Genomic DNA, 26,723 nt, shown 5'->3' with positions numbered 1-26,723 from the left:
CCCCATAAACATTAGGATTATGGGATTGTATTGCTTTTCAGTAAACTGGATCTGCTTATTTGCATTTAGGGTTGCCACTTTTTCTTGTCAGTTTTAACTGATGACAAAAGGGGCAGGGCTGAGAGGGGGCCATAAATGGATGAAGCGGGTGAGATCTCACAAGAAAGCAGGGCTTGGGGAATAGAAGAGGAGTGGTGAGAGGGGATCAGGTGCAGATCAGAGGCAGGCTGGTGGCAGAATAACTAGGGATTACATATTTACCTTGCCGAAAAATTTGTAATTTATGCCCCCTTCCCCATGGCTGGTATTTTACTGAGAGTGTGACACTATACCATGTATCAATATTTTGACATCCACATTCTGGTGTCAGACAATGCTAAAGACATGGACAACCCAGTGGGAGAGGATTCAGGAGGGGATGCTGGACAGAAAGATGAGGCTGATGGAAAGTTATTGCACTTCCTGTCACTTCCTGCTGCACTGAGATCACTGAACAGCTGGTTGCTAGGTAACAGCTTATAGCACACACACACAGGCTCTGTGCTTCTGCCTTTACAGGGATAAGAGCAATGGATTTGCACTAATTCCCTACACATTATTAGAAATACAATTCACATGAACATAAAATATAATTACAAAACAGATTAAGTGCTCAGTGTCAATGAGACAAAAGGCTGGAGGACCCTGCCCCATAGTACTTACAGTCTAAATGGGAGGGTAACATACAGACACAATTCAGAGGGGTATTAAGGTGCTGTAGAGGTAGTCTTTGAGTTTCATTTTAAAAACACTGAAGGAGGATTCTCTCCTGAGAGATTCAGGAATGACATTCCAAATATAAGGAGTCACAAGAGAGAAGGGTTTGATACGGGAAACAGCAGTAGTAGTGGGGGTACAACCAAGCAGTTGCTCTGAGAGGAGCGGAGGTTTCGGGCAGGAACATATAGAGAGACAAGAGATGAGATGTAGTGAGGTGCAGAGGAATGAAGGGAAGGTTATGAGGAGGAGTTTATAAGTTATTCTTTGTTTTATAGGAAGCCATGATAAGGACTTCAGCAGGGGAGGGGCCTGTACCCTTTTGGATGAGAGGAGGAGAATTCTGGCAGCAGTGTTTAATACAGACTGTAGAGGGGAAAGATGGCAGTTAGGGAGTACATTTACCACGACATACTTAACATGTATAACTACAATTCTGCTTCTGCAAGTTTGATTTTTTTTTTAGAATCTATAAACCCCCTCCTTGAGTTTTTAGATGTTCTATAATAGGGCAATTGCACCAACAAATATGGGGGGCTGAACTCTAAATACACACCTTGTAGTTTTCCAATCTAAACAGTCCCTCACTTGTATACATCATGAACAATTTAGATCTCACACCCTGTTGGTCACCAAGCATCTCAATCCACTTTGTCCTTAGCACAACAGTGCTATTTATCAGAGAAACACGCAGTTTTCCCAATCATAAGATGCAGATTTAAATAAATCATTTATGCACTGGCCTAAATTCTATAGGCCTAAAACTGACCGCTAACATACAAAAAGCCTATACCACTCTAGAGAACTCTCATATACCAAGCGCGCCAGTGTTTATCATACTGTATATGGTAATTTTCACAGCACAGCACACTGTAAATTCTGAAAAACACTGTGTCTTTCACTCTTAGCAACCCAGTTCAGACAGCCAAATACTTATAGAGACATTGAACTCTGACTTAGCGTAGTTATTTAAAATTGAACTTTTATTATTATTATTCCCAATTAAAAACCTCATGCGGACCATTTAACAGTAACAAAAGCATCACTACATTATTCTGGTAATTCTGCTATATCCATACACTGCCATATCCATATACTGCAACTGTTAATTCTGGTAATTCTGCTATATCCCTACTTGTATTTGTTAACCCCAATAACTTTTGTCTGTCAGGCCTATTCTACTTTTGTTCTTTGATAATATCTCAAGCACACATCTGTGTCCCACTCCTCCGTGAACAAGAGATATTTTTATAGCCCCAATCCTGGTTCTGGTGTCTGTAAAACTCTGCCCTTTGCTAGCTATTTAATTGATTAATTGATTAATTAGGCTCTGGTTTTCCCAATCAGCTACATATAAATTCAGACCCTGTATTGGGGATGGCACTCGTGTCTGGGGCATGGCACGAGTGCTAATATTTCACAAGTGCTTAGAAATGACAGTTAAACAAGGCAGTTGGACAAGGCATTGACAAGGCAAAAGGAACCGGATTCCCCTGCAATCAACAGTGAACCATCTGGGATAAGAAGAAAACAGATTTGCTTGTACCTGCTAGTTTGTTACTTCTTACTCCAAACACACTTTATCCTGCATTTCTCCTCCTCTCACTCTCGTGCTTCATAAAACATTTTTCACTACCTCCTCCATCAAATCCCAGTTCTATACAAATCTCAGCCTCTCTACTCTCCTCTCCTTCCCTCTCCACACATGAAGTTTATAAAGTACTCTGTTTAGCTATTCCACAAAACTCCTCTTTTTCATACAAACCAAGGACTTATAAATCCCACTCTCACTTAGTCTTTCTTTCCTTTCTATTGCTGGCAGCTGGGGACTTTTACCCAAACCCTGGCCCTTACCCCATCCCAGTTATATCACGGCCATGAGCTCCTTCTCTCCGGAGCAATTTCAAACAGTACAGAACTCTTACTCCTATACCCAAAAACCCAGTTAATCTTTCCTGTGCTCTCTGGAATGCCAGATCTGTTTGCAACAAACTCACCGCTATACACGACCATTTCATTGCAAATTCCTTTAACCTACTCGCACTTACTGACACCTGTCTCTCTCCTACTGACACTGCCTCACCTGCTGCCCTGTCCTATGGGGGCCTACACCTTACTCATACTTCCAGACCTGGTAACAGACCTGGAGGTGGGTAGGTTTGCTTCTCTCTCTCCACTGTACTTTTAAAGTTCTTCCACCTGTTCCCTCTTTATCATTCTCCTCATTTGAGACTCACTGCATTAGGCTCTTTTCTCCTGTTTCACTCTGCATTGCTCTTATATATCCACCACCAGGACCAACTGCACAATTTCTGGACAACTTTGCTGCCTGGCTTCCTTACTTTCTTTCATCTAACATCCCATCCATCATATTAGGTGACTTTAATATACCCGTTAACAACATTAACAACTCTTCTGTCTCTAAACTTCTTTCGCTAACCTCCTCCCTAGGCTTATCTTTCTTCTCAGACTCCCCCTCTCACTCCAATGGTAATGCTCCGGATCTCCTATTTACCAGACTCTGTTCAACCACCAATTTTACTAACTCCCCATTTTCCCTCTCTGATCACAATATGCTCACATTTCAACTCTCACTAACTCCCTCCTCACCCCCTGCTATTCCCCAAACACGTACTTACCATGACTTGCAAGCTGTAGACGTGTCACACTCTTCTTCCTTTGACTCTCTTCACTCTAATATCTCAGCCATCTCATGTCCTAATGTGGCTACCTCTGTCTACTATAGTACTCTCACCACTGCCCTAAATGAGCTGCTCCTATAAAAACTAAACGTTCTAGACCCAAACCACTTCAACCTTGGCATACTGCTCCTACAAAAGCGCTCCAAAGACACTCACGTGCACTTGAGCGTCGCTGGCGCAAATCCCGTTCAGAATCAGACTTTTGGAGCTACAAATCTGCCCTGTGCTCCTTTAACACCAGCCTTTTCCAAGCCAAACAAACATACTTTACTTCAATCATTAACTCCCTTTCTAAAAAACCAGCACAACTTTTCTCCACCTTTAACACTCTCCTTTCCCCTTCTCCACCCCCTCCATGCACATCTGTCTCTGCTCAATAGGGATGTCGCGGACTGTTCGCCCGCGAACTAATTCGCGCGAACATCGGCTGTTCGCGTCCGCCGAATGTTCGCGAACGTCGCGCGACGTTCGCCAATTTGGGTTCGCCTTAGCTGGCGCTTATTTTTGACCTCTCACCCCAGACCAGCAGATACATGGCAGCCAATCAGGAAGCTCTCCCTCCTGGACCACCCCCACACCCCCTGGACCACTCCCCTTCCATATATAAACTGAAGCCCTGCAGCGTTTTTTCATTCTGCCTGTGTGTGCTTGGAAGAGCTAGTGTAGGGAGAGAGCTGTTAGTGATTTGAGGGACAGTTGATAGTAACTTTGCTGGCTAGTAATCTACTTGATACTGCTCTGTATTGTAGGGACAGAACTCTGCAGGGATTTGAGGGACAGTGAGTTTAGGTTAGTTAGCTTTGCTGACTAGTAATCTACCTTCTACTGCAGTGCTCTGTATGTAGCTGCTGTGGGCACTGCTTCTGATCTCATCTGCTGACTGCTGTAATAACCCAATAGTCCTTGTAAGGACTGCTTTTATTTTCTTTTTTGTTTTTTTTACTTTGCTACTGTAAGAGCCCAGTGCTATTAGTCTAGCTGTGTTGGGGAGTGGGACTGGTGTGCTGCTCCTCCTAGTAGTTCACCACTACCAGCACCAACCAGAGTCAAAATTGTTATCTTATTTGCACCTGTTAGCTGTTCTGAGCTCTCTGCCAAAAGCCAATTAAGTTAGAAACTGTTTTTTTTCTGGCTGTTCAGTGCAGAGAAAAGAGGGACTTTCCAGTACAAAAGAGGGACAGGGGGTTGAGTGGTCAAAAGAGGGACAGTTGGGAGGTATGCAAGTGCCACCTAGCTGTGTGAGCTTTTTCACATTCTGTCTAAATAACAATAATAATTCCGTGTCCGTAAACATCACCTGAGTGATGTTTTTACAGCAGCAATAATATATTCCGTATCCACTACTGTATACGTTGCCCTTGCAGGCATTGTTTGCCCAGTCTTTAACCAAGTGCCACCTAGCTGTGTGAGCTTTTTCACATTCCGTGTCCAGAAACATCACCTGAGTGACGTAGTGTGATTTCTGCCCTTTACAGCACCAAACGCAGCGCTGTGTCAACAATGTATTTTTCAGATACATTTTTGCCCTTGATCCCCCTCTAGCATGCCACTGTCCAGGTCGTTGCACCCTTTAAACAACTTTAAAATCATTTTTCTGGCCAGAAATGTCTTTTCTAGCTTTTAAAATTCGCCTTCCCATTGAAGTCTATGGGGTTTGCGACATTCGCGAACCGTTCGCATTTTTGGACGCAAGTTCGCGAATATGTTCACGAACATTTTTTCCGCCGTTCGCTACATCCCTACTGCTCAAGATATTGCCAAGCACTTCAAAAACAAAATTGACACTATCAGAAGGGACATTACACTACTCAACCCCCCTAGACTTCCACCACCCTCCCTCCACACTCCCCAGTCTCTCCTGTGCTCCTTCACCCCTGTCACTGATGAGGAAGTCTCAAAGCTTCTGGCCTCTTCTCACCTTACCACCTGCCTGCTTGATCCAATTCCCTCAAAACTTCTCCGCAATACCAATCCTTGTCTAATCAAAGCCTTAACTCACCTATTTAAACTTTTGCTCTCAACTGGACTGTTTCCTTCTCAACTAAAACATGCTCTTGTCACCCCTATTCTGAAAAAACCCTCTCTTGATCCCTCCAATCTTGACAACCTCCGACCTATCTCTCTGCTACCTTTCATCTCTAAACTACTTGAGCGCCTAGTCTACAACCAACTAACCTCATTCCTCTCTGACAATAACCTGCTGGACCCCCTACAATCTGATTTTAAGCCACAACACTCCATAGAAACTGCCCTGACTCGACTAACGACCTTTTAACCGCTAAAGCCAACAATCATTTCTCACTACTAATACTGCTTGACCTCTCAGCCGCATTTGACACTGTAGATCACCCTCTCCTCCTCCAGTCCCTCCAGTCGCTTGGCCTTCGTGACGCAGCCCTGTCCTGGTTCTCTTCCTACATCACCAATCGTTCCTTCAGTGTCTCTTACAATGGAGTATCATCTTCTCCCCTACCTCTTTCTGTTGGAGTTCCTCAAGGCTCTGTCCTGGGACCATTACTATTCTCCCTCTATACTTCCTCCCTTGGCAAATTAATAAATTCGTATGGTTTCCACTACCACCTCTATGCTGACGATACTCAGATCTATCTCTCATCTCCTGATCTCAACCCAGAACTCCTAACTCGCGTCTCCTCCTGCCTGTCCGCTATCTCTACCTGGATGTCGCAACGCTACCTTAAATGAAACCTCTCTAAAACTGAAATGGTTCTCTTTCCTCTAACTAACACCAGTAGCATCCCCGAAGTTTCCATCATAGTTAACAATTCCACTATCACCCCCTCTCCCCAGGCCCGGTGCCTTGGGGTTATCCTAGATTCTGCCCTGTTATTCACTCCTCATATCCAGTCACTTATTAAATCATGTCACTTCCACCTAAGGAACATATCCAAAATACGATCATTTATCACCCAAGACGCTGGCAAAATTCTTATACACTCGCTCATCATATCGCGTCTAGACTACTGTAACTCTCTTTTAATTGGCCTCCCCCTCCATAGACTGTCACCTCTCCAGTCCATAATGAACACTGCTGCGAGGCTCATACACCTCAGCAACCGCTCCTCCTCTGCCTCGCCATTCTGTCAATCCCTGCACTGGCTTCCGTTACCTTTCAGAATCAAATTCAAATTAATTACACTGACTTTCAAAGCACTTCATAACTCTGCCCCACCCTACATTTCTGAACTCATCTCTATATACTCACCCACTCGCTTACTACGGTCCTCTACTGACCTGCTACTCAACTCTTCTCTCATTACCTCCTCACATGCTCACATTCAAGACTTTGCAAGGGCTGCACCCCTCCTCTGGAACGCTCTTCCACGGTCTGTCCGACTTTCTCCCAACCTTTCTGCTTTCAAAAAATCTCTGAAAACTCACTTCTTTTGAGAAGCCTACCCTCACTCTGCTTAACTACCAAACACAACACCACATACAATACCACATTTCTCACCCACTTAATTTGATCTTGCCCACTCCCACACCTTGTGTATTACTCCCTTCCCTTTAGACTGTATGCCTATGCATAGGGCCTTCCTCACCTTTTTGTACCTGTATTGATTGTGATGTTTGTTACTCCATATATTCTATATATGTAACTCATGTGATGTAGTTGTATAATCACATTTACTTTAAAGTGCTACGCAATATGTTGGCGCTATATAAATACATGCTAATAATAAATACACAGGCTCACTTGGTGACCTTCTGCTGCGCAGTATTGGACCTTGTCTGTAAAACACAGAAATAAAACCTTGCATAAAGTGGATGAGTGGTTGAGTGCTAAAAATTAGCCTGCTCACTACAAGGTTAAGGAATATAATCAGTGGATCAATCACCAGTTTCAATAGCCCCCCTTCCAAAAGATACCAAGGCGCAACCTGCCTATCTACGCGGGGAGCGGTATGGAGCTGTGCATTTTAGACCTATCAATATTAGCTGTATGTGTGCATATTCTTTGTTTTTCAGTGGCCATGAACTCTGCCATATCTATATATTAGGGACATTGTCATTTGTGCATACATTTACAATGCCACCCGCCTTTATACAATGGGATTCTTTGTCCATATACTGCAATACACAGAACTCAAGCTAGCCAACGCATTTAAAGTCAGACATAGGATGGTTTTTCTATGTTTTATAATGTCTGTAACATCTAATAGTATAATATGTACTTATACTTATGTGTTTGATATTTTCTATTTATATTGTTTATATTGTCACTGAACAATTATTTCAAATGTGGCCACCTTTATAGTCCCTGACTAACTTAGAGTTAGAGAGCTGCAAAGCAGGAAGTAGTGTTCTGTTATATTATGTTACACACCCAGTCACTCCAGCCTTTATACATTACATTTTTGGCTAACTAACTATATTAGATATATTTTTATTTTTCACAGCCTATCTATTTACCCAGTTTTTATTTTTACACTGAATTGTTCCTTTGAGGACTACAGCCCAAAACTGCACTGCATACTCAAGGTCATACATGGTTACATAGTTAAATCGGGTTGAAAAAAGACAAAGTCCATCAAGTCCAACCCCTCCAAATGAAAACCCAGCCCCATACACACACCCCTCCCTACTGTCACATACAGATGCAGCCACTTTGGTTTGTCTGTTTGACACAGAATAACTAAACACAGATATCCCATTTATCTCATTTAACACAGAAAACTGCGTCACAACATCCCATCTAATTAAAGCATTCACCATTGTTCACAATGGTGCTTTGGTATGCTAATGGGAAGGTTAAATGCATTAAATGAGTTAAGATGACTTTAGATAACGCAGTTTCTTCAATTAACCATGAGTCATGACGCATTTATCTCACAAATCCAAGTGGCTTCATCTGTAAATTCTATATACCCATATCTATACTAACTATAGAGTTTAGTATCACAATAGCCTTTGATATTATGTCTGTCCAAGAAATCATCCAAGTCCCTCTTATAGTCATTAACTGAATCAGCATCACAACATCACCCGGCAGTGCATTCCCCAACCTCACTGTCCTCACTGTGATGAACCCCCTACTCTGTTCCTTTAAATGAAACTTCTTTTCTTCTAGTCTGAAGGGGAGGCCTCTGGTACGTGATTCTCTTTATGGGTAAAAAGGTCCCCTGCTATTTGTCTATAATGTCCTCTAATGTACTTGTAAAGTCTAATCATGTCCCCTCGCAAGTGGCTTTTTTCCAGAGAAAACAACCCCAACCATATCAGTCTCCCTCATAATTTAACAATGAATGAAAAGCCGATACCTTTTTTCATAAGTGATGAAGGGCCATGTGGTCCCGAAACGTTTGATCTGTTTGAACTGTGTCAAGAGCACCATGGAATAAAACTTGGGATCACCCCGTTTATTGCATAAAAAGGTATCGGCTTTTCATTTATTGTTGGATTCATTGCTGGTGTGTGGCTAGGCCAGTGCCAATACCTGAAGCCTAACTTCTGTTCCCCTCATAATTTAACTCTTCCCTCCCTCTAACCAGTTTAGTTGCACTTAGTCTCTGCACTCTCTCCAGCTCATTTATATCCCTCTTAAGGACTGGAGCCCAAAACTGCCCCCATACTCCAGATGAGGCCTCACCAGGGACCTATAAAGAGACATAATTATGTTTTCATCCCTTGAGTTAATGCCCTTTTTATGCAAGAACTGTATTTGCTTTAGTAGCCACAGAATGATACTGCCCAGAATTAGACAACTTGTTATCTACAAAAACCCCATGATCCTTCTCATTTAAGGAAACTCCCAAACACACTGGCCATTCAGCCTTGTTTCAGCCACACCAATCACACCATATTTTTCCTCCAGCACCTCCACCTCTCCCATTTTACCAGTTAGACTTGTTGTATTTGGAAAACATTTAATACTGGTACCATATTGAACATATGACATGTGGTCCTCCCATCATTAAAAGTGCCCCCAGCCAAATCTCCTCCCCCATTTTCCCTTCCTTTTGCCCACTATCTCATCTAACCTGTCCTCCACTGAATCCTTTACTGAACCCTCCCCCACGTTAATAGAGTCCACACTCCAGTTGGGGGTAACAGTAGTTTTTTCTCTTTTCAAATTAAGCGGCATTATTTGGGCACATGAATAATGAGTGAAACTCCACGACTTGCTCATTATGTACATGAGAGTGACGTCAAAAGCTCATTATGTGCATGCACTCTGCACAACATGGCCACAGGGAGCTCCCTCCTGGTGCAAATGTCCTAGCGCTGGCAAGACTAATTTAAAAAAAAATGTACTGTTACCCCCATCTGGAGTGCTAACTCTATTAGACCACACCTTTGGTTGGGGAAAATAGTTTTGCCTAAAAGTCCTTTAAAGGAATAGTTCAGTGTGAAAATAAAAACTGGGTAAATAGATAGGCTGTGCAAAATAAAAAATGTTTCTAAAATAGTTAGTTAGCTAAAAATGTAATGTATTAAGACTGGAGTGAACAGATGTCTAATAAAACAGTCAGAATCCAACTTCCTGCTTTTCAGTTCTCTAACTCTGAGTTAGTCAGCGACTTGAAGGGGGACCACATGGGACATTTCTGTTCAGTGAGTTTGTAATTGATCCTCAGCATTCAGCTCAGATTCAAAAGCAACAGAAATGACCCATGTGGCCCCCCCTCAAGTCTCTGATTGGTTACTGCCTGGTAACCAGGGTAACCAGTCAGTGTAAACCAAGAGAGTAGTGTTCTGACTGACATGTTATACATCTGTTCACTCCAGCCTTTATACATTACATTTTTGGCTAACTAACTATATTAGAAACATTTTTTATTTTGCACAGCCTGTCTATTTGCCCAGTTTTTATTTTCACACTGAACAATTCCTTTAATTGGGTAGTAAACCCTGCTGCACTACACCGCTCAACCAAACTTTAATTAGTTGTTGCTGGATTACAAATCCCAGAATAAAGTAACATAGTATCAAGGTTAAGGTATGCTGGGAGCTGTAGTCCAACAACATCAGGGTTGTATGTTTAAGCAATATTGCTCAATAAAACTTTCCCCCAAATCTCCACAGTCAGCATCTGCTTTAAAATGCAAAAAATCCCAGCTGATCTCTATAAATCTTGCTCCATGTTCTTTGTTCCTGCAACTGGAGTTGGAGCTTTAAGCTCAATTTCCCAGCAATGAACAAGTCTTGAAGAAAAAATGGTATTCATATACACAATTAATCATCATCTGATTACCAGCATTGTAGTGAGAGAAAAAAATTGCACACTTGTGAAGTGGTCGCTTAAAAATGCTATCTGAAAAATGCAGATCACTGTAAATAATTAGTTAATAATTTTACACAGCACGCGAAATAATCACTTGTGTGGTGCTAAGAATTCACATACTTTGATATATATTCAGTTATATAAAATGATTAGGCCAGGTGGATGCACAAATGTTGTGTGGATTTTTACCGGCCTAAATCATTATATATATATATATATATATATATATATATATATATATATATATATATATATATATATATATATATATATATATATATATATGTCCTGTGTCATTCACTGTCCTGTAGTTCATGATATTATAAAATGCTCTAAAACACTATGCCACTGCTAAAAATAAATACTATATACTTTTGCCCAATTCTTTGTGTCAGGAATTTGACACCATGCCAGTTTGGGCCAAGTGAAAACATGATTGCAATAGAAAGTTGGGTTGGAGGTTGCAATCACAAGGATAGATTGCAGATAAGGATAGATAACAAGAGTGAGTTGAGAGAGTGAGTGAATGTTGTTAAAACATGTACCAATGCTTATGTGTTGGATGATGTGTGACATTCACATTCTGCTTTCAGGCACCATTAAAGACATGGACTGTCCAGCAACAGCACAGGATTCAGGAACAGGACTGATAGAAGAAGGTATTGGCCTATCTGAGGAAGAAGAGAAAGGTAATGGCAGTAGTAGAGTAAAAAAAGATACCATTGCCCCTGAAACAAACTTCCCAAAAGAATGACTATAAAACCCATTTGTAAGGACAGGAACTTTTGAGACATTTCTTGGAGCCTAGGCAGATTAACTGGAATTTTCCATTTGCCAGAACAGTTACTATGAGTGTAACACAATCTCATGTACTAATAATTATCTGTTAGTTACCATCTGACCTTCACAATCTGCTTTCAGGTACTAGAAACGATAGGGATAACACTGAAGGAGCAGAGGATTTAGAGGGAGCTGATGGAAAGGAGGAAGAGGCTGCTGAACAGTCTTTGGAAGAAGAGAGAGGTAATGTTAACTGTAGAATTTCTCAAATATAAAGACCACCCTCAACAGTTACAATATGATTAATACTATTTGATTTTCAGCTGGGCCTGGTAATTTGTTATAGAAAGCAAATTCAACAATGTGAGTCATAGTTTCTTTGACTATACTATGCATATAAGACCCATATACAAAGAAATTTTGGAGACTTTAGGGGGCACATTTACTAAGGGTCAAATATCGAGGGTTAATTAACCCTCGAAGTAATATCCTTCGAATATCGAATTTGAAGGATTTTGCTCAAATACTACGATCGATCGATTGAAGTAATAATTGTTCGATCGCACGATAAAATCCTTTTAATCGAATGATTAGAACAGGGGTCAGCAACCTTTACTATCAGAAGAGCCATTTTGCCCCCTCTTCCACTAAAGAAAAATAGTCTGGAGCCGCAAAACATAACACCGCTTATAAACTTTTAAAAGTTTTAACCTTTTTTTAATTTTGAACTGTTACAACAACAAAATACAACAAGCAGAAGTGCATTGTAGGCCTACTTTGAAATAAACACTGAAAATAGACAAATGCTAGTGTTCTCATCTGTTTAATGTGACTTCTGTTTCTGAAGCTCCATGCTGATCTTCCTTATGTCAGGGCTATAAGATGTGACTTTGATCTTCAAACAGGACTTTAGGCTGTCATCTGTGAGGCGGGAGCGATATTTGGATTTTATAAAGTTCATGTTTGAAAAAACTTGCTCGCATAATTATGTTGAGCCAAAGATGGACAGGACTCCAAATGCATACTTTTTCATGTTCATATATGTGTCGGGAATGGCACTCCATGTTTCAAAAACAAGCTTGTCGGGTTTGGGGACGTTTTCAATATCATTCCATTTGTGCTCTTTAGCGAAAGTGGCCTTCTGACGGGCGATTTCTTCGAGATCCACTGTCAGGTTTTTGAACTTGGACACCCATAAGTCTTTATCCGCTATATCAGCCAGTTCAATTTCAAGATCGGGCTGACTTATCCCTGTGAATGCGGATATGTTCGGCAGGGATGGGTCGATGTCCAGAGGTGTGACAGGGAAGGACAGAGTGTTTTTTTTTCCTTTCTGAACTCGCTGAATCTTTCTCCAAATGCAGCTTGCATTGCCATAATTGCACAGTGTAAATAATCACAATTTATGATGTGATTGTTCTTTTCTTTGAACTCTCTCAGGGAGGGGAAGTGAGAGAGCGTACCTCTCTGTACATCTCTGGCAAACACTGTCATCTTGCGCTCAAACGCCAGAACATCCACCAGCAACTGCAGGGCCGTGCTTCCCTTTCCCTGGAGATTTTTATTCAGCGTGTTTAAGTGACTTGTCATATCCACCATGAAATAAAACTTTTCCAGCCAATCAAGGTCTCCCAGGTCGGGATAGCTGAGGCCTTTACTTTCCAAGAAGGTTTTCACATGTTCCAGACAAGCATCAAAGCGTTTCAGCACGTCTCCCCTTGACAGCCACCGAACTCTGTTGTGCAGCAGGAGATCTGAATATGCGCTTTCTACTTCATCTAACAATGAACAAAACTGTCGGTGGTTTAACCCATTTACAATTATTTTGTTCACTATCTTAATAACAAGGTTCATCACTTCCACACATTCAGGGGGGAATGTTTGAGCGCACAGTGCTTCTTGATGCAAGATGCAGTGAAACGTCATCAGCTCTCGATCCAGCGACTTTTGAAGTAAATTCACAAAGCCCTTATGTGCTCCTCTCATACTGGGTGCACCATCAGTAGACACTGACACAAGGCGAGCTGTGTTTATTCCTTTGGCTTTTAGACAACTCAAAACAGCCTCACAAATGTCCTGTCCCCGCGTTTGGCCTTTTAGTGGTATGAGTTCAAGCAGTTCTTCCTGTGGCCCATCAGCGTTCACATATCTGCATAACAGTGCTGTCTGCTCAATATCATTTATATCCCTTGACTCATCACAGGCAATTGAATATGCTTGAGCTGAATTGATATCATCAATTTGCTTACTGGTGATGTTTGTTGCCATTTTAATGGTCCTGTCCTTGATGGTCTTTGCAGAGAGAGACATTTCTTTAATTTTCTGAATAATTTCCTGTTTGTTTTTGAATTCTGAGAATAGATGCTCTGATATTTTTATGAACGATTCTTTCATGTATTCTCCATCTGTGAATGGCTTCCCCCTCCTTACGATCTCATGAGCTGCCACAAAACTCGCAGCTGTAGTTGAGTTTGGAGAGTTGATCCACTTCTTGAAAGTATGTTTGCTCTGCTCAACTTTCTGTAGTAGTTCTGAAATTGCTCTCTTTCGCTCATCTTCAGTTGGGTACTTTTTAGAAAATGCTGAGTGCTTGTTTTGAAAATGTCTTTCAACATTACATTTTTTGTTGTTTGCTAATTTCTCGCAACACATATCAAGCACACAGGCAAGCCAGCGTCGTTGGCAGTGAAGGCAAAGGAATCTGTCCATGCAGAATTAAACTCTCTATTTTCTTCTGAGATTTTTCTTTTTTCGGATGTATTTATGGCTTACCCGGTTTAGACACTCAGTATGGCTGTCCCACAGAGGTTTATTACTCAATACACGTGAGTGACTGGTCAAGAGGCCCTTGGCAATAAAATCACCCTGGCCTGGCCTATGGCTGCTCCCTTTTACTAGCTCAGTGTAAGAGCAGGCTTGGGCCACAAGGGCTGTATCTGCAGGTAAGTAGGCTTTTCCCTTTTCTGTAATATTCTCTCTATATTAATAATATGTTTGTTTCCTTTGTGTCCCTGCACACTCAAGAAGCTTCCAGCGCCAGCAGATAGGCGAGGGATATAGACGTCATTAAAATATGCATCACATAGCCCTCACACCTGCTGCTGGACTCTGACTTCTCACAGTAAGAACCACGATCATCTTGCTGCTGCATATTAATTATAGAACAGGTCATCTGGAAAATAGGCAAATATGTAATAAGGCAGTTGTACACTTACCGAGCTCCAGTGCAGCGCTGTATTCCTCAGAAGACAGCCTTCACCTTAGTCTCCTCCTTCAGCCACTTCTCTAGCATTCTGCCCAGGAACGCGAAGGGGACGCATTGGCACTAGCAAAGCTGGCGGGGTCACAGAAGCCTGCACTCTTACACAAGAGCAGCCATGCTGAGCCAGCTTCGTCCGGAGGAGCTTAGGGTGCACGGTACATCAGAGAAAAGGAGAGAGCCTGGAACCGCTCCTCCACAGCGCTCCGCTGCCCCTCATTCAGCACCGCCTACTGAAGTCACCCCCATATCCGATATGTTCTCGTTCCCCATGTGCCGCAATATTGCTGCAACTGGACCCTATCACCCTCCTGTCTGGGCACACGTTCTGCAAGAGATGCCTGCGTGGGATGGAAGGCGCAAAGTTTCACTCGCAGTCCATTTCACTCGCAGACTCACTCGCCGAGCTCGCATGCTCTCGTCGGGCTCTGCTTCATGCTGCTGCAGGCGAAGAGGAGGACTGCGAGTGAAACTTTGCGCCTTCCATCCCCACATTTCGCGATCCGGGGTCTCCGCAGCTTCCTGCATTCAGTAGTAGGGTCTCAGAGTATAGACAAGAGCATGCGAGCTCGGTCCCGGGTCACACCATGCAAGGTGCAGGATCAAGAGCAAAGAGAGTGGGACGCCTGCAGAGCCGACCTTTCCCTCAGTGTGAGCACTCCTCCGTGGTGTTAGGGGACACAGCGCAGAAGGAAGGCAAAGCTGGGGGACAAGCCAAATGTGCCGCTTCTCCTCTCACTAACTGGGTGTCCTCCCCTGGGAGCAAACGGTGCGCCTGGCTCTCCGGATCATGGCTATTCAAACAGCAATGAGTGCGGGGCCCTAGAAGACTCGCCGTTCCATTTTGCCCTTCAGCTTGTCACCCCCACACTGGCAGCACTGCGGTGGCTAGCTGGCACGCAGGCATCTCTTGCAGAACGTGTGCCCACACAGGAGGGTGACAGGGTCCAGCTGCAGCAGCAAGAGCCGGCACATGGGGAACGAGAAGATTTCATTACGTGTCGCTGAATGAGGGGCAGCAGAGCGCTGTGGAGGAGCAGTGCGAGTCTCTCTACTTTTCTCTGATGCACCGTGCAATGCTCCCCACTAGCACCCTCAGCTCCTCGGGACGAAGCTGGCTCAGCATGGCTGCTCTTGTCTAAGAGTGCAGGCATCTGTCACCCCGCCAGCTAGTGCCAATGCGTCCCCTTTGCGCAGCTGCTCTTCCAGCTCAGAGCCGTAAATCTCAGCTGTCAGTTCAAAATTACCCACCCTGTAAGTGTCCTCTGCCACCCCCAGCATCTCCGAGAAATGTCCTGGGGGGGGCACTGGCAAAGGCTCTGTCTGGTCTGGGGTATGCTGCTGCACGGGTTCCACAAGAGCTGCTTGATTATTGCTTGCGTCTTGCCTGTCCCGAGCCGCAGCAAGCATGACAAAGAGCCGCATGAGGCTCTGGAGCCGCGGGTTGCCGACCCCTGGATTAGAAGGATTTTAATCGATTGATCAAAGGATTTTACTTCGATCAAAAAAAGCTTAGAAAACTGATGGGGAAGGTCCCCATAGGCTAACATTGTACCTTAGTAGGTTTAAACTGCCCAAGTATGTAGTCAAAGTTTTTTTTAAAGAGACAGTACTTCGAATGGTCGATATTTACTTTGAATCGCTTGAAACAAAGTCGAAGGTCGTAGTAGCCTGTTCGATGGTTGAAGTACCCAAAAAATACTTTGAAATTCGAAGTTTTTTTCATTCGAATCTTTCACTCGAGCTTAGTAAATGTGCCCCACAGTATGTATATTAGTTGTGTGTGTGTGCACATGCTGTGTTTCCAATCATTGGGACAGTGAATGTACCAGTATAGATTACATCAATATCTGTATATGTGGTAGACAACATTCATATTCTGTTATAAGATACCACTAAAGACATGGACAGCTTTATAGCAGCAGCAGCACAGGATTCATGTGGAGCCACTAGACAAAAAGAAGAAGCTATTGGCCTATTTGAGGAGGAACACAGAGGTACTTTTGTCATTTAATAACATTAACCGTAAATATATAGATATTCCCCAAGTATCATTAGGATAAAGGTATCATATTGCTGTTCAAGAAACTGGACATGGTTATCTTTCTCTGCCACATTATTCTAGGCAACATCTCACCAACATAAGGCACAGCCCCTCTATCCTCCCAAAAGAATGTTGATAAAACCCAGTTACACTTATGTGGGCTTACAGAACTATCAACTCCCCTGATTATCCTAGAAATTACCCATTTTAGGTGTCCCTCCCCAGTCTCCCAACACTGTTAGGCTAGGGTCAGACATAGCAGACCTTGGCCTGCAGAAAATTAGAGAGAGCTACTGAGTATAGATTGCCTATTGTCCCAACAAGGAGTAACTAGGTGGGGGAGAAAGCCAATATTAGGAAACTGAGAGTGACAGTGTAGGTTTAGAAAAGGGAACATATGGTGGGAGCTGGGGCACTGTTATTTATTTCTAATTCATATTTGTTCCACACTGGTCTAGACATGCCCAGGCATTTAGGCCCATCCCTGAGACCCTATAAAATACCAAAAGTCATGTCTGTACATGTCTTTTTTCGGTAATCATCGGTAGTTATAGCAATAACCACATGATGGACCTCGCAGTTACTCAGTGACCACATATTGCTCTTGTAATATTAAACATAACCACCTGGTGATGCTCACAGTAGAGGATAGCTAGGGTTTATTGTTATTACACAAAATGGTGTCTTAATTTTCCAAAAATGGCGGCTGCACAGTGGGCGGGGAATGCTTTGCCGCAGTGGGCGTGGCTATATCAGGTCAGAAAGACCAGATTAAATTTAGCTCCACCTATTAGGAGCAGTAACTCCACCCATTAGGGGCGGTAACACCTGTCAGGGGGTGGGGACCTGTCAAGTTGATACTGTAGGGATATACTAGTACTATATTTAGGTCAGACCCTTGAAATGCCTGCCAAATGCTCAGCCACACCTACAAATGCCCTGCCCCATCTCAACACTTACGCCTACTTTCCTCTAAGCTGTTTTAGACAACCTAGTAAAAATCAGGATCATTAGGGGTGTTAGGTTAGCAAGAAGGAGAAAGGAAGCAAGTAGAGAAAAATGAAGCAAAGTTAATAGGAGAAAAGAAAGATGGAAGGAGAAAACATCAGGCAGTTACTGCATGTATGGACACATAGCTCTGTTTGCAGGACGGCTCCACCAATCATACAAATGTGTCAGTAACTTCTTCCAGAAATAATGATATATACATTTTTGCTATTATTAACATGTATTTATATAGACATAGTTTGCAATCCCATACAATTGATGGTTGTATACACTGATCTAACAGATTCCAAACAAATTGATTTAAAGAGCAAATTTGTCCCATTTCGCCGAAAAAATGTGCAAATTTTCGGAGGAAAATTTGGCGGAAAATTGTGCGAAACGCGAATGTTGGCGCCTGCATCAATTTTGTCACTGGCGTCAATTTTTATGCACGCATTAAAGATAATGGGCATCCAAATAACATTTCTTTTTTTTATGCTGGCGATTTTTCACAGCAGATTGTATTCGCCTGTGGTGAAACACTAAAATTCACTACAAATTTGTGCCTGGTGAATTTATTCGCCCATCACTATTAAAGAGTATAATTGTCTTTTTATAACTTATACCCATAACCAAGCTAAACATCTATATACAGACATAAATTAGCAGAAGAGAATGAATCCTGTGAATATTTGTTTCCTTTTTCTTTACCAGAAAACCAAAACACCCTGAATAAAATGATAAAACTCTATAAAGAGTCGAAGCTCTCCCTGAGGGACATCCTGGACATTGGGCAGGAGAATATAAATAAAGTTGCTCCCCAGACTGTACAAGATCTTCCCTGGGCTCTTCTTAGGAAACTGATGGCTCTGGACAGGACTGCAAGAACAATTCAACTTGAGGATATTTCTGGGAATTCATGGGCAGATACAGATATATTTCAGGAAATGTATTTGTATAGCAATTATCATGAATCTAATTCCATCAATCCTTTAGACATTCTGTGTGTTCTCTTGCATTGCTCAGATATGTTTTTACAGCAGAACATCTTCTCCAAAATGTCCATGTGTCAGTTTGCCGTCCCACTGCTGCTCCCTGCTGGTGATGGGCCAGAATGTACCTTCATGCTCTGGGCTATGAGAGACATTGTCAAGAGATGGAGACCCCACACTATGGCAGAAAGTAAAGGCTTTGTAGAGGAAAATCTGGTTCAAGTAGAAATGCCATTATTTTCCTTTGTAAGACTGGGGGAAAGCAAATTATCTAAATCTAAAATTCTCAACCAAATGCTCAGCCCAGTTCAGCAATACCATGACTACTTTATTCTTGAAAATATGGAAGGTGGGAATATTCAAAGACAAATCTCTGATGGCCTAGTGGAAATCTCCTGGTTTTTACCTGTTGGAAGAGAGAATTCTGACACTTTCCCAGAACCTGTTGCTGTTACTAATTTATGTGGAGACATAGAGTCTAACTGGACCCAATTCAGCTTCCTAACCCAGGTCTCATCAGCAGTGTTTGTATTTGCTGAGAGTATTAATGAGAGAGAGTGTCAGCTCTTAGCCCAGTGTAGTAATTGCAGCACCAAGTTCTATTTCATCATTACTCCAAGTGGCAAAGGTGTCAGTAAAGAGACATCAGAATCCTTGAAAAAGTTACTCTTTCTGCTGAATATTTGCAAATCGCACATACTGATAAAAGATAAAAAAGCAAATGATGCAGGACTAGTAAAACTTGTACAAAACATTATCAAACAGTTTATGAAAGAATCAGATAAGAGAGTAAAACTGGAAGATTTAGCAAACACAGCCACTGAACTTGGCATCAAAGTGGATGAACATTCCCAGGAATGTCAGAAAGCAAAAGAATGGGCCACAGAAATAACTAAAGAAATACAAGATGTGGTACAATATAAGAAAGAGACAATGAAACTACAAGGGGATCTGTGGAAGCAAGTGGCCCAGATAGAGAAGGAATTGTGCAGAATGAGAAATCAAGGAGAGAGAAATACAGAAGAATATCGATCTCAGCTGACAGAAAAACTTAAAAAGTTACACATGGAGCAGAACCAGGATAATCTACCTGATCCTATGAGTACGTTTATTTCTGCCATCACACATTTGTCTCTAGCAGAGAAACATTATTTCCTGAAATGGATTAAATTTGAACTTGACTCAATGGCTAGAAATAATCTCTCCATGTTAAAGGCTAAATACAAGGACACATGTAACAATAAAGCAGATGACCAACAGGAATTAAAACAGTTAGATCAGCAGATATCTGATAGTTCTTTGGGAGCAGAACATTTTCTGCGTGAGATGGGGCAGTTGTATGAGGCTGAATGTTCCATGGTGAGTCAAGGCAAAATCACACCAGAAAGGAGACAATTCTGTAATCTCCCAGGAATTGCTGCTGATCTGCTAATAGATGGGTTCCCATTGGAGCTGATAGATGGAGATGCCTCCAATATCCCCCTGAGATGGGTAACTGATTTTCTGACTGAACTGGATAACAAGACAGGAGGGAACTGTAAAATGAGAGTAATCTCTGTTTTAGGAGTGCAGAGCACAGGGAAATCCACCCTCCTAAATACCATGTTTGGCTTACAGTTCCCTGTGGCCAGTGGAAGATGCACACGAGGAGCCTTCATGACTCTGATTAAAGTAAAAGATAATCTTAAGGAGAATCTGGGCTGTGAGTTTATTCTGGTAATTGATACTGAAGGTCTGAAGGCTCCAGAATTGGCTTCTCTGGAGGACAGCTATGAACATGACAATGAGCTGGCAACTCTAGTAATTGGGCTCAGTGATATTATTATAATCAATATGGCTATTGAAAATAGTGTAGAAATGAGCGACATTTTGCAGATTGTGGTCCATGCATTTCTTAGAATGAAGCAAATAGGTAAGAAACCCAAATGCCAGTTTATTCATCATAATGCGAGTGATGTTTCTGCTGATGATAATAACATGAGGGACAGAAAGAAACTCTTGGAGCTTTTGGATGAGATGACAAGAATAGCAGCTAACATGGAAAACAAGAGTGGGATCACAAACTTCAGTGAAATCATGGATTATAACTTTACAGAAGACAATTGGTACATTCCTGGCCTTTGGTATGGAGTCCCACCCATGGCTTCTGTAAACTCTGGCTACAGTGAAATTGTGTCTGAACTGAAAAAATATTTGTTTGAATTCATCGAGAAAAATGAAAGCCTTCAACAACCCCAGAATATCTTTGAATTTATTGAATGGATAAAATGTTTGTGGAACTCTGTGAAACATGAAAATTTCATTTTCAGTTTTAGGAACAGCCTGGTAGCTGAAGCTTACAATCAATTATCAATTGAGTACTCCCAGTGGGAATGGAACTTCCGCAAACAGGTTCATACCTGGCTAATTAGCACTGAGAACAGTATAAAAAATCAGTCAGCAGATGAACTACAACCAATAATTGTCAATGATATTACAGATAAGTTGTTTACTTTCCTTTGCAATGAGAAGCAAATGATGTTACAATTGCTACAAAAATATTTTGAAAGTAAAAAAAAAAATGTTCACCTAATTGAAAAATACAGAGAAGATTTCACCAGAAGGGTACATTCTCTCCAAAACGAATTAAAAAGTTATGTAACATCAAAGATCGATGATACTATTAGGATCCAAAAACAAAAACATCAGATAAATAATATACAGAAAACTTACCAAAAAACAATTGAGGAGAAAGTTTCCAATCTTATAAAACAGGTCAGAGAAAGGGAAAGTCAGCTTGAAGATGATGAAATAGAAATGGCATTTGAGAAGATGTGGAAAAGTACAATAGCTGAGTTACCAAGGAATCTTTTACAAAAACGCAATGTCAGTCAGGAAATGTTACTGGAGCTCAAACGAGACTTGTCCAACAGAGGGGCCTCTATAATGGAGAAATTACTTAGCAAAAACAATTTAATAGGGTTTGGAAAAGTTGAATTCCAGGTTAAAGATCAGCATATAGACAAATGGTATACAAAACATGTGAAAGTATACTGGAGCACAGAATTCCATAATAAAACATCCAACCTTGCTTCTACTTTAATAAGAATATGTTCAGATAATGTAACAGAGAAGGTTAATACAGGAGGAGACTATGATGGAACTTATTGCCAAGAATTGCTCAATATAATCAATGAAAGACTCAGGGAGGATGATGTGAAGAAACTGCACATTACCCATGAGTTTGATTTGGATATAAAACTCCATATCTTGGAAAGTGTGTCTTGGAAATTCCAGAAGATGCATGATGAGTTTATTTGGGAAAATAACCCGGTACTGTGTCTGGAAAAACTGAAACCTCATTATTTAACAACATTTAAAAATATATTCCAGGAAAAAGATGAAATACAAAGTAGAGCCAAACAGTTCTGTGATCTCTGCCTGAAACCTGCAATAACCAATCAGATTAGGGAGCATCTGGGGAAGGCTGTTGTAGAGGATATTTTGGCTAATGAAAGTGCCAAAAAATTTAGTTGTCGCGCTTTCTTTCAATCACATGTACTTGAGAAACTTTTAAAAGGTCAAAAATTTTGTCAGTTTTTCATGTATATTGAGCATTATGAGCTGTATGTGAAAGAGTGGATTTATCAGCACATAGTAAACACTTATAAAAATGGTCTAGAAAAGTTGCAAACAAACATTCTATCTGATATCTGTAAAAAAATCAGGAACAGTCTTGAAAGTTTACAAGATATATCCACTGTCTCTGACTTTTTGATTAAGTTCTGTAAGATGTTAGAAAGTGAATTAGTAATCAACCAGACAGAGTTGCAGTTGGTCAGTTTCCAAAACCAAGCAGATATCAAGCTGTTCTCAAAGGACATTGAGTTTTTTCTCACAGAAACAGAGAAACAGATCAGATCAGAGATGGAATCTTCCAGCACAGAATCAGTACTTGACAAACTCCCACTGAAACCAGAGGATGTTCTGTTTAAGAGAGTGTTTGGCTGTGGGAAGCAGTGTCCCTTCTGCAAGGTCCCCTGTGAGGCTGGAGGTACTGACCATAAGGAGCACTTTGCATCTGTCCATCGCCCTCAAGGGTTAAAACGTTTGCAACATAAGAAGAATAGAAAGCTGGTTGCAGAGATTTGTTCAACTGATGTTATTAGTAAGTTTCGCTTTAGAAATTCAGACACAAATGAGAAATTCCATTATTATAAAGATTATCGTCTAATATACCCAGACTGGGCCATTCAGCCTGACTCCAGCATCACAGCCTCAGACTACTGGAAATACATTTTTGTGAAGTATAATAAAGATTTTGCAGAGGAATATGATGCACTGCCTGCTGATCTGCCTGTTGAATGGCATAAGATAACAGATGAAAAAGCTCTTATGAGTTTAAAAGAAGTATATGAAATGAAAATTGTCAAATATGTTCCGCCTTAGAACTTGTCTAATAGTGTTTTGTCTCCTTCTTTCTCTTAAGAAAATGTAAAATAAAGTTATGTAAAGTGCAGCAAAGGTGATCATTTTAACTGAGAGGTTGTCTTTAGATTAACTTCTAGTATGATGTTAAGAGCGATATTAATCGATTTGCATTTTAATGTTGCATGGTTTTTAATTATTTGGCTTTCTGTTCTATCTGTGTTGCTAGGATCCAAATTAATCTAGCAACCAAGCAGATGTGCATGTCAGACTGGAATATGAATTGGAGAAGGGATGAAAAGAAATATATGTAACAATATGTAACAATAACACTAAAGCTGCAGCTTCAGACAGCAATAGTTTTTGGCTGCCAGGGTATTTTCAAAGCTATAAAGGGTCAGAAGAAGAGAGCAAATAATTCTAAAACTATATAAAATGAATACCAGTTTAAAAGTTACTAATAATTATTCATTATATAACATTCTTGAACTTAACATTTTAAATGTATTATTTCTAAACCTGTGAAAATAAATTGTTCCAGTTAAAAACAGAATGATGCCTGGCTCCTAACTAATATTTACTGTAAGTTGGCAATATAAAGGACTATATATGCCTAGTGGGGCAGCATAATTTAAAAATTCTGAGCTTTGTGATTTCTTACATTTGATTTCTAATATTTTAGTTGATTAAATTGAATTTACTGAACACTACATACGAAAAAATATGATTATGGTCCTGGAATTGAATTTTTCTCTCTCTTACATGTAATGTAATGTAGCTACAATTCACATTTTCTGATCTTTTGGAAAGCATTTGCAAAATAAGAAGTATCAAAAATCAAATGTATTCATTACTTTCCAATTAAAGCAGAACTCATTTACTAACAACAAGCAATGTATAAAAAGTGGCACAAGTTCCCATATTTTTACATGCAATACATTTCTTTTACCAAGATTTCCAGAATTTTATGAGCATTCCAAAATGTGTAATCATAACAAGAGCTATCACTAGATCTCCACATTCCATGAATACTTGCACCATATTTGCATTCATCTATATATATATATATATATATATATATATATATATATATATATATATATATATATATATATATATATATATATATATATATATATATATAGCGCGAACAAGGAGCATTAGTGTCAGTGATGTTGAATATATTCTGGAATATCTGAAAATTCCACACTTGCAAATTTAGTTGCAAATAAAATATCTATGCCAGGATTATCTGTATGTTGTATTTCTTGCAGATTAGTAAAAGTAAGTGGATCAGGAGAAACAAAACATTAGGAGGAGGCAGAGATAAATTAGCAATATTGTTTGTGTAGTCACTAAAGGAGTGAATGTTTGCCAGATTTCATAGCCCACATTCTGGGCCAGACCAACGTGGTCTAATCATTTGGCCCGCAGCCATCAACTGCCTTATAATGACACCTAGATATTAAGACCTATATTATGGCCAATTGAGACCCATTGGGAGGAGACTGATTTCTAGCCAGAAATCAATAGGGTAGACTTTTTTTGACCCAACACACAGTCCAAGCTACAGACTTGGCTACAGGTAAAAATTACCATTTGAATTGACAGCTGTACTACACAGTAGAGCAGTACACATAAAGATAGGAGGGTCCTTTATGAAATTCAAAAACACTATATCCAAAAGGAAGAATGTGAGGATCTCCAATAATCAAGAGCTAAATATTTTTAAAACAAAGTAGAAAATTTATTAGGACATAAAACCTAACGCGTTTCATGCCTGATAGGGCACTTATTCATAGGCTAAATGGCACACCCCTGTACACATGTTATAAAGGGGCTGTACCCAATCACAACAAAGCAAGCATGTGTTACCACTTTTGTTACAGATTGTGAAGTTCCATCTAGTGGTTAAAAGACAAATCATTCTATACATACACAAAACAATGTTACAAAAATACAAAAATACAAAAGATACACCTCAAACAAAAAACAAACAATAAAGAAAAAAATATATATGTGAAAATTATAGAAAAATGAATAAAATGAAACAATAAGTGAAATAATGAATAATGGAAACCAAAAAATATAAGAAAAAATAATAAGGAAAAATAAAATTTAAAATAAACACTACAGTCACAATTTTGATAAGGTTTTCTTGGTATAATAAATTTTCTACTTTTTTTAAAAAATATTTAGCTCTTGATTATTGGAGATCCAACACAATATCCGCTTGCACTCACCGGCCCTCCTTCGTTAATCCTGCTAGGTGCCCAGTCCTTGGGGGATACGGCAATCCCCACACTTCTGTATAGACAAAATAGAGAGTCCTGGCACTCAATAGCAATTGCAAAGGGGTAAACCCCTACGTGTTTATTCAGTCAAACAATGCACAACGTTTCGGGGGCTTGCCCCTTCGTCAGGTGATACATTACAACCACTTAACATCCCTTAAATACCCTTAAGCCCCTCCCACCAAGGTGAGTAAAAAATACTTAAAAATTCAAGTCCATTATAGAAAGTCCATATGTAGGTTAAAGTGAAGCTCCAATCATGTGCAATTATAACTCGATCCATCTGTAACAAAATTAAAAGATGCAGACATTCTAGAGGAACATTTATTGTATTATTCTTTCCCTGTTTAAAAGAGAAACATTTACCTTTCCCTTTGAAGTTATTCAGTATAATTCTTATCAGTAGATTATCTGAAAAGTAAGGAGATACATGGTTACTATTCAAATACAATGTTCTAAAAATATATTTACAAATAAACTGTAACAATCGTATTAAGTAACAATGATAAGGTTACATATGGAGAAAAAAGTAACCATCTTTACAAATAACTAGATAGGCTGAACTCTTCATTTAAACCTCTTGGGACCTGTGTTTGTAACAGCCAAATCCAATAACTCTCACGTTGGAGTAGTTTTTGTTTAAGATTTTGCCCACTCCTATTTGTTACTTTTTCTAGAATCTTCCACCTCAGTTGTGAAATTCTGTGTTGTTTTTTCAAAACAATGTTTAGCCAAAGTGGTTTCATATTTCTTTTGTTTATTCAATGTGTTACTATCTTCATTTATAGGATTAAAATTGCGTATAGTGGATTTGTGCTCATTCAAGCGTATTTTAATCGGTCGGCTTGTTTGACCAATATAGGCCATACCACACGGACATTTTATGTAATAAATCCCATTACTAGAATTACAGGTGTGGAAGCCTTTTGTGTAGTGGCGGGAACCTTTACTTGGATGTGTGACATAATCGCCTTTGGTAATGCTATTGCAATTACCACAATTGTGGCAAGGATAGGTCCCTGAAGGTGCTTTGTTTCCTCTAGTGTCCATTTTCTTGTGTCTAATCAAATCCCCAATATTTTTCCCTCTCCTGTAAGAAAAAATCGGTGGAGTGGAAAATAGTTTGCCAATTTTTACATCATTCTAAAGTATTCCCCAATTTTTCAAGATAATGTTTTTAATTACTTTGGAGTTGGTGTCAAATGTGGAGACAAATGGTACATGACTGAGTTTATCCTTTTTGCTCCCAGTTTTTATTA

The 26,723-nt window shown here is 40.4% G+C and overlaps 1 protein-coding gene across 5 annotated transcripts in view; it reads left to right on the top strand.

Moving 5' to 3' along the window:
• Positions 1–23,723, top strand: part of LOC121399001 (up-regulator of cell proliferation-like) — a 42,994-nt gene extending 19,271 nt beyond the window's left edge. For 4 of the 5 annotated variants that reach the window (XM_041578740.1, XM_041578742.1, XM_041578741.1 and 1 more), the window contains 3 exons: positions 11,295–11,390; positions 11,623–11,724; positions 18,486–23,723. In XM_041578740.1, coding sequence (XP_041434674.1) covers positions 11,295–11,390; positions 11,623–11,724; positions 18,486–23,191 — 4,904 coding nt within the window. In that variant the 3' untranslated portion in view covers positions 23,192–23,723. Of the gene's footprint in view, positions 1–11,294; positions 11,391–11,622; positions 11,725–16,493; positions 16,738–18,485 lie in introns of those variants that run through there. The other variant, XM_041578743.1, reaches the window with a different exon arrangement.
• The last annotated feature ends 3,000 nt before the right edge of the window (positions 23,724–26,723 follow it).

This window comes from Xenopus laevis, chromosome 9_10S, assembly GCF_017654675.1.
Source record: "Xenopus laevis strain J_2021 chromosome 9_10S, Xenopus_laevis_v10.1, whole genome shotgun sequence".
Taxonomy (NCBI): Eukaryota; Metazoa; Chordata; class Amphibia; order Anura; family Pipidae; genus Xenopus; species Xenopus laevis.
This window is presented reverse-complemented; position numbering and strand designations above follow the sequence as displayed.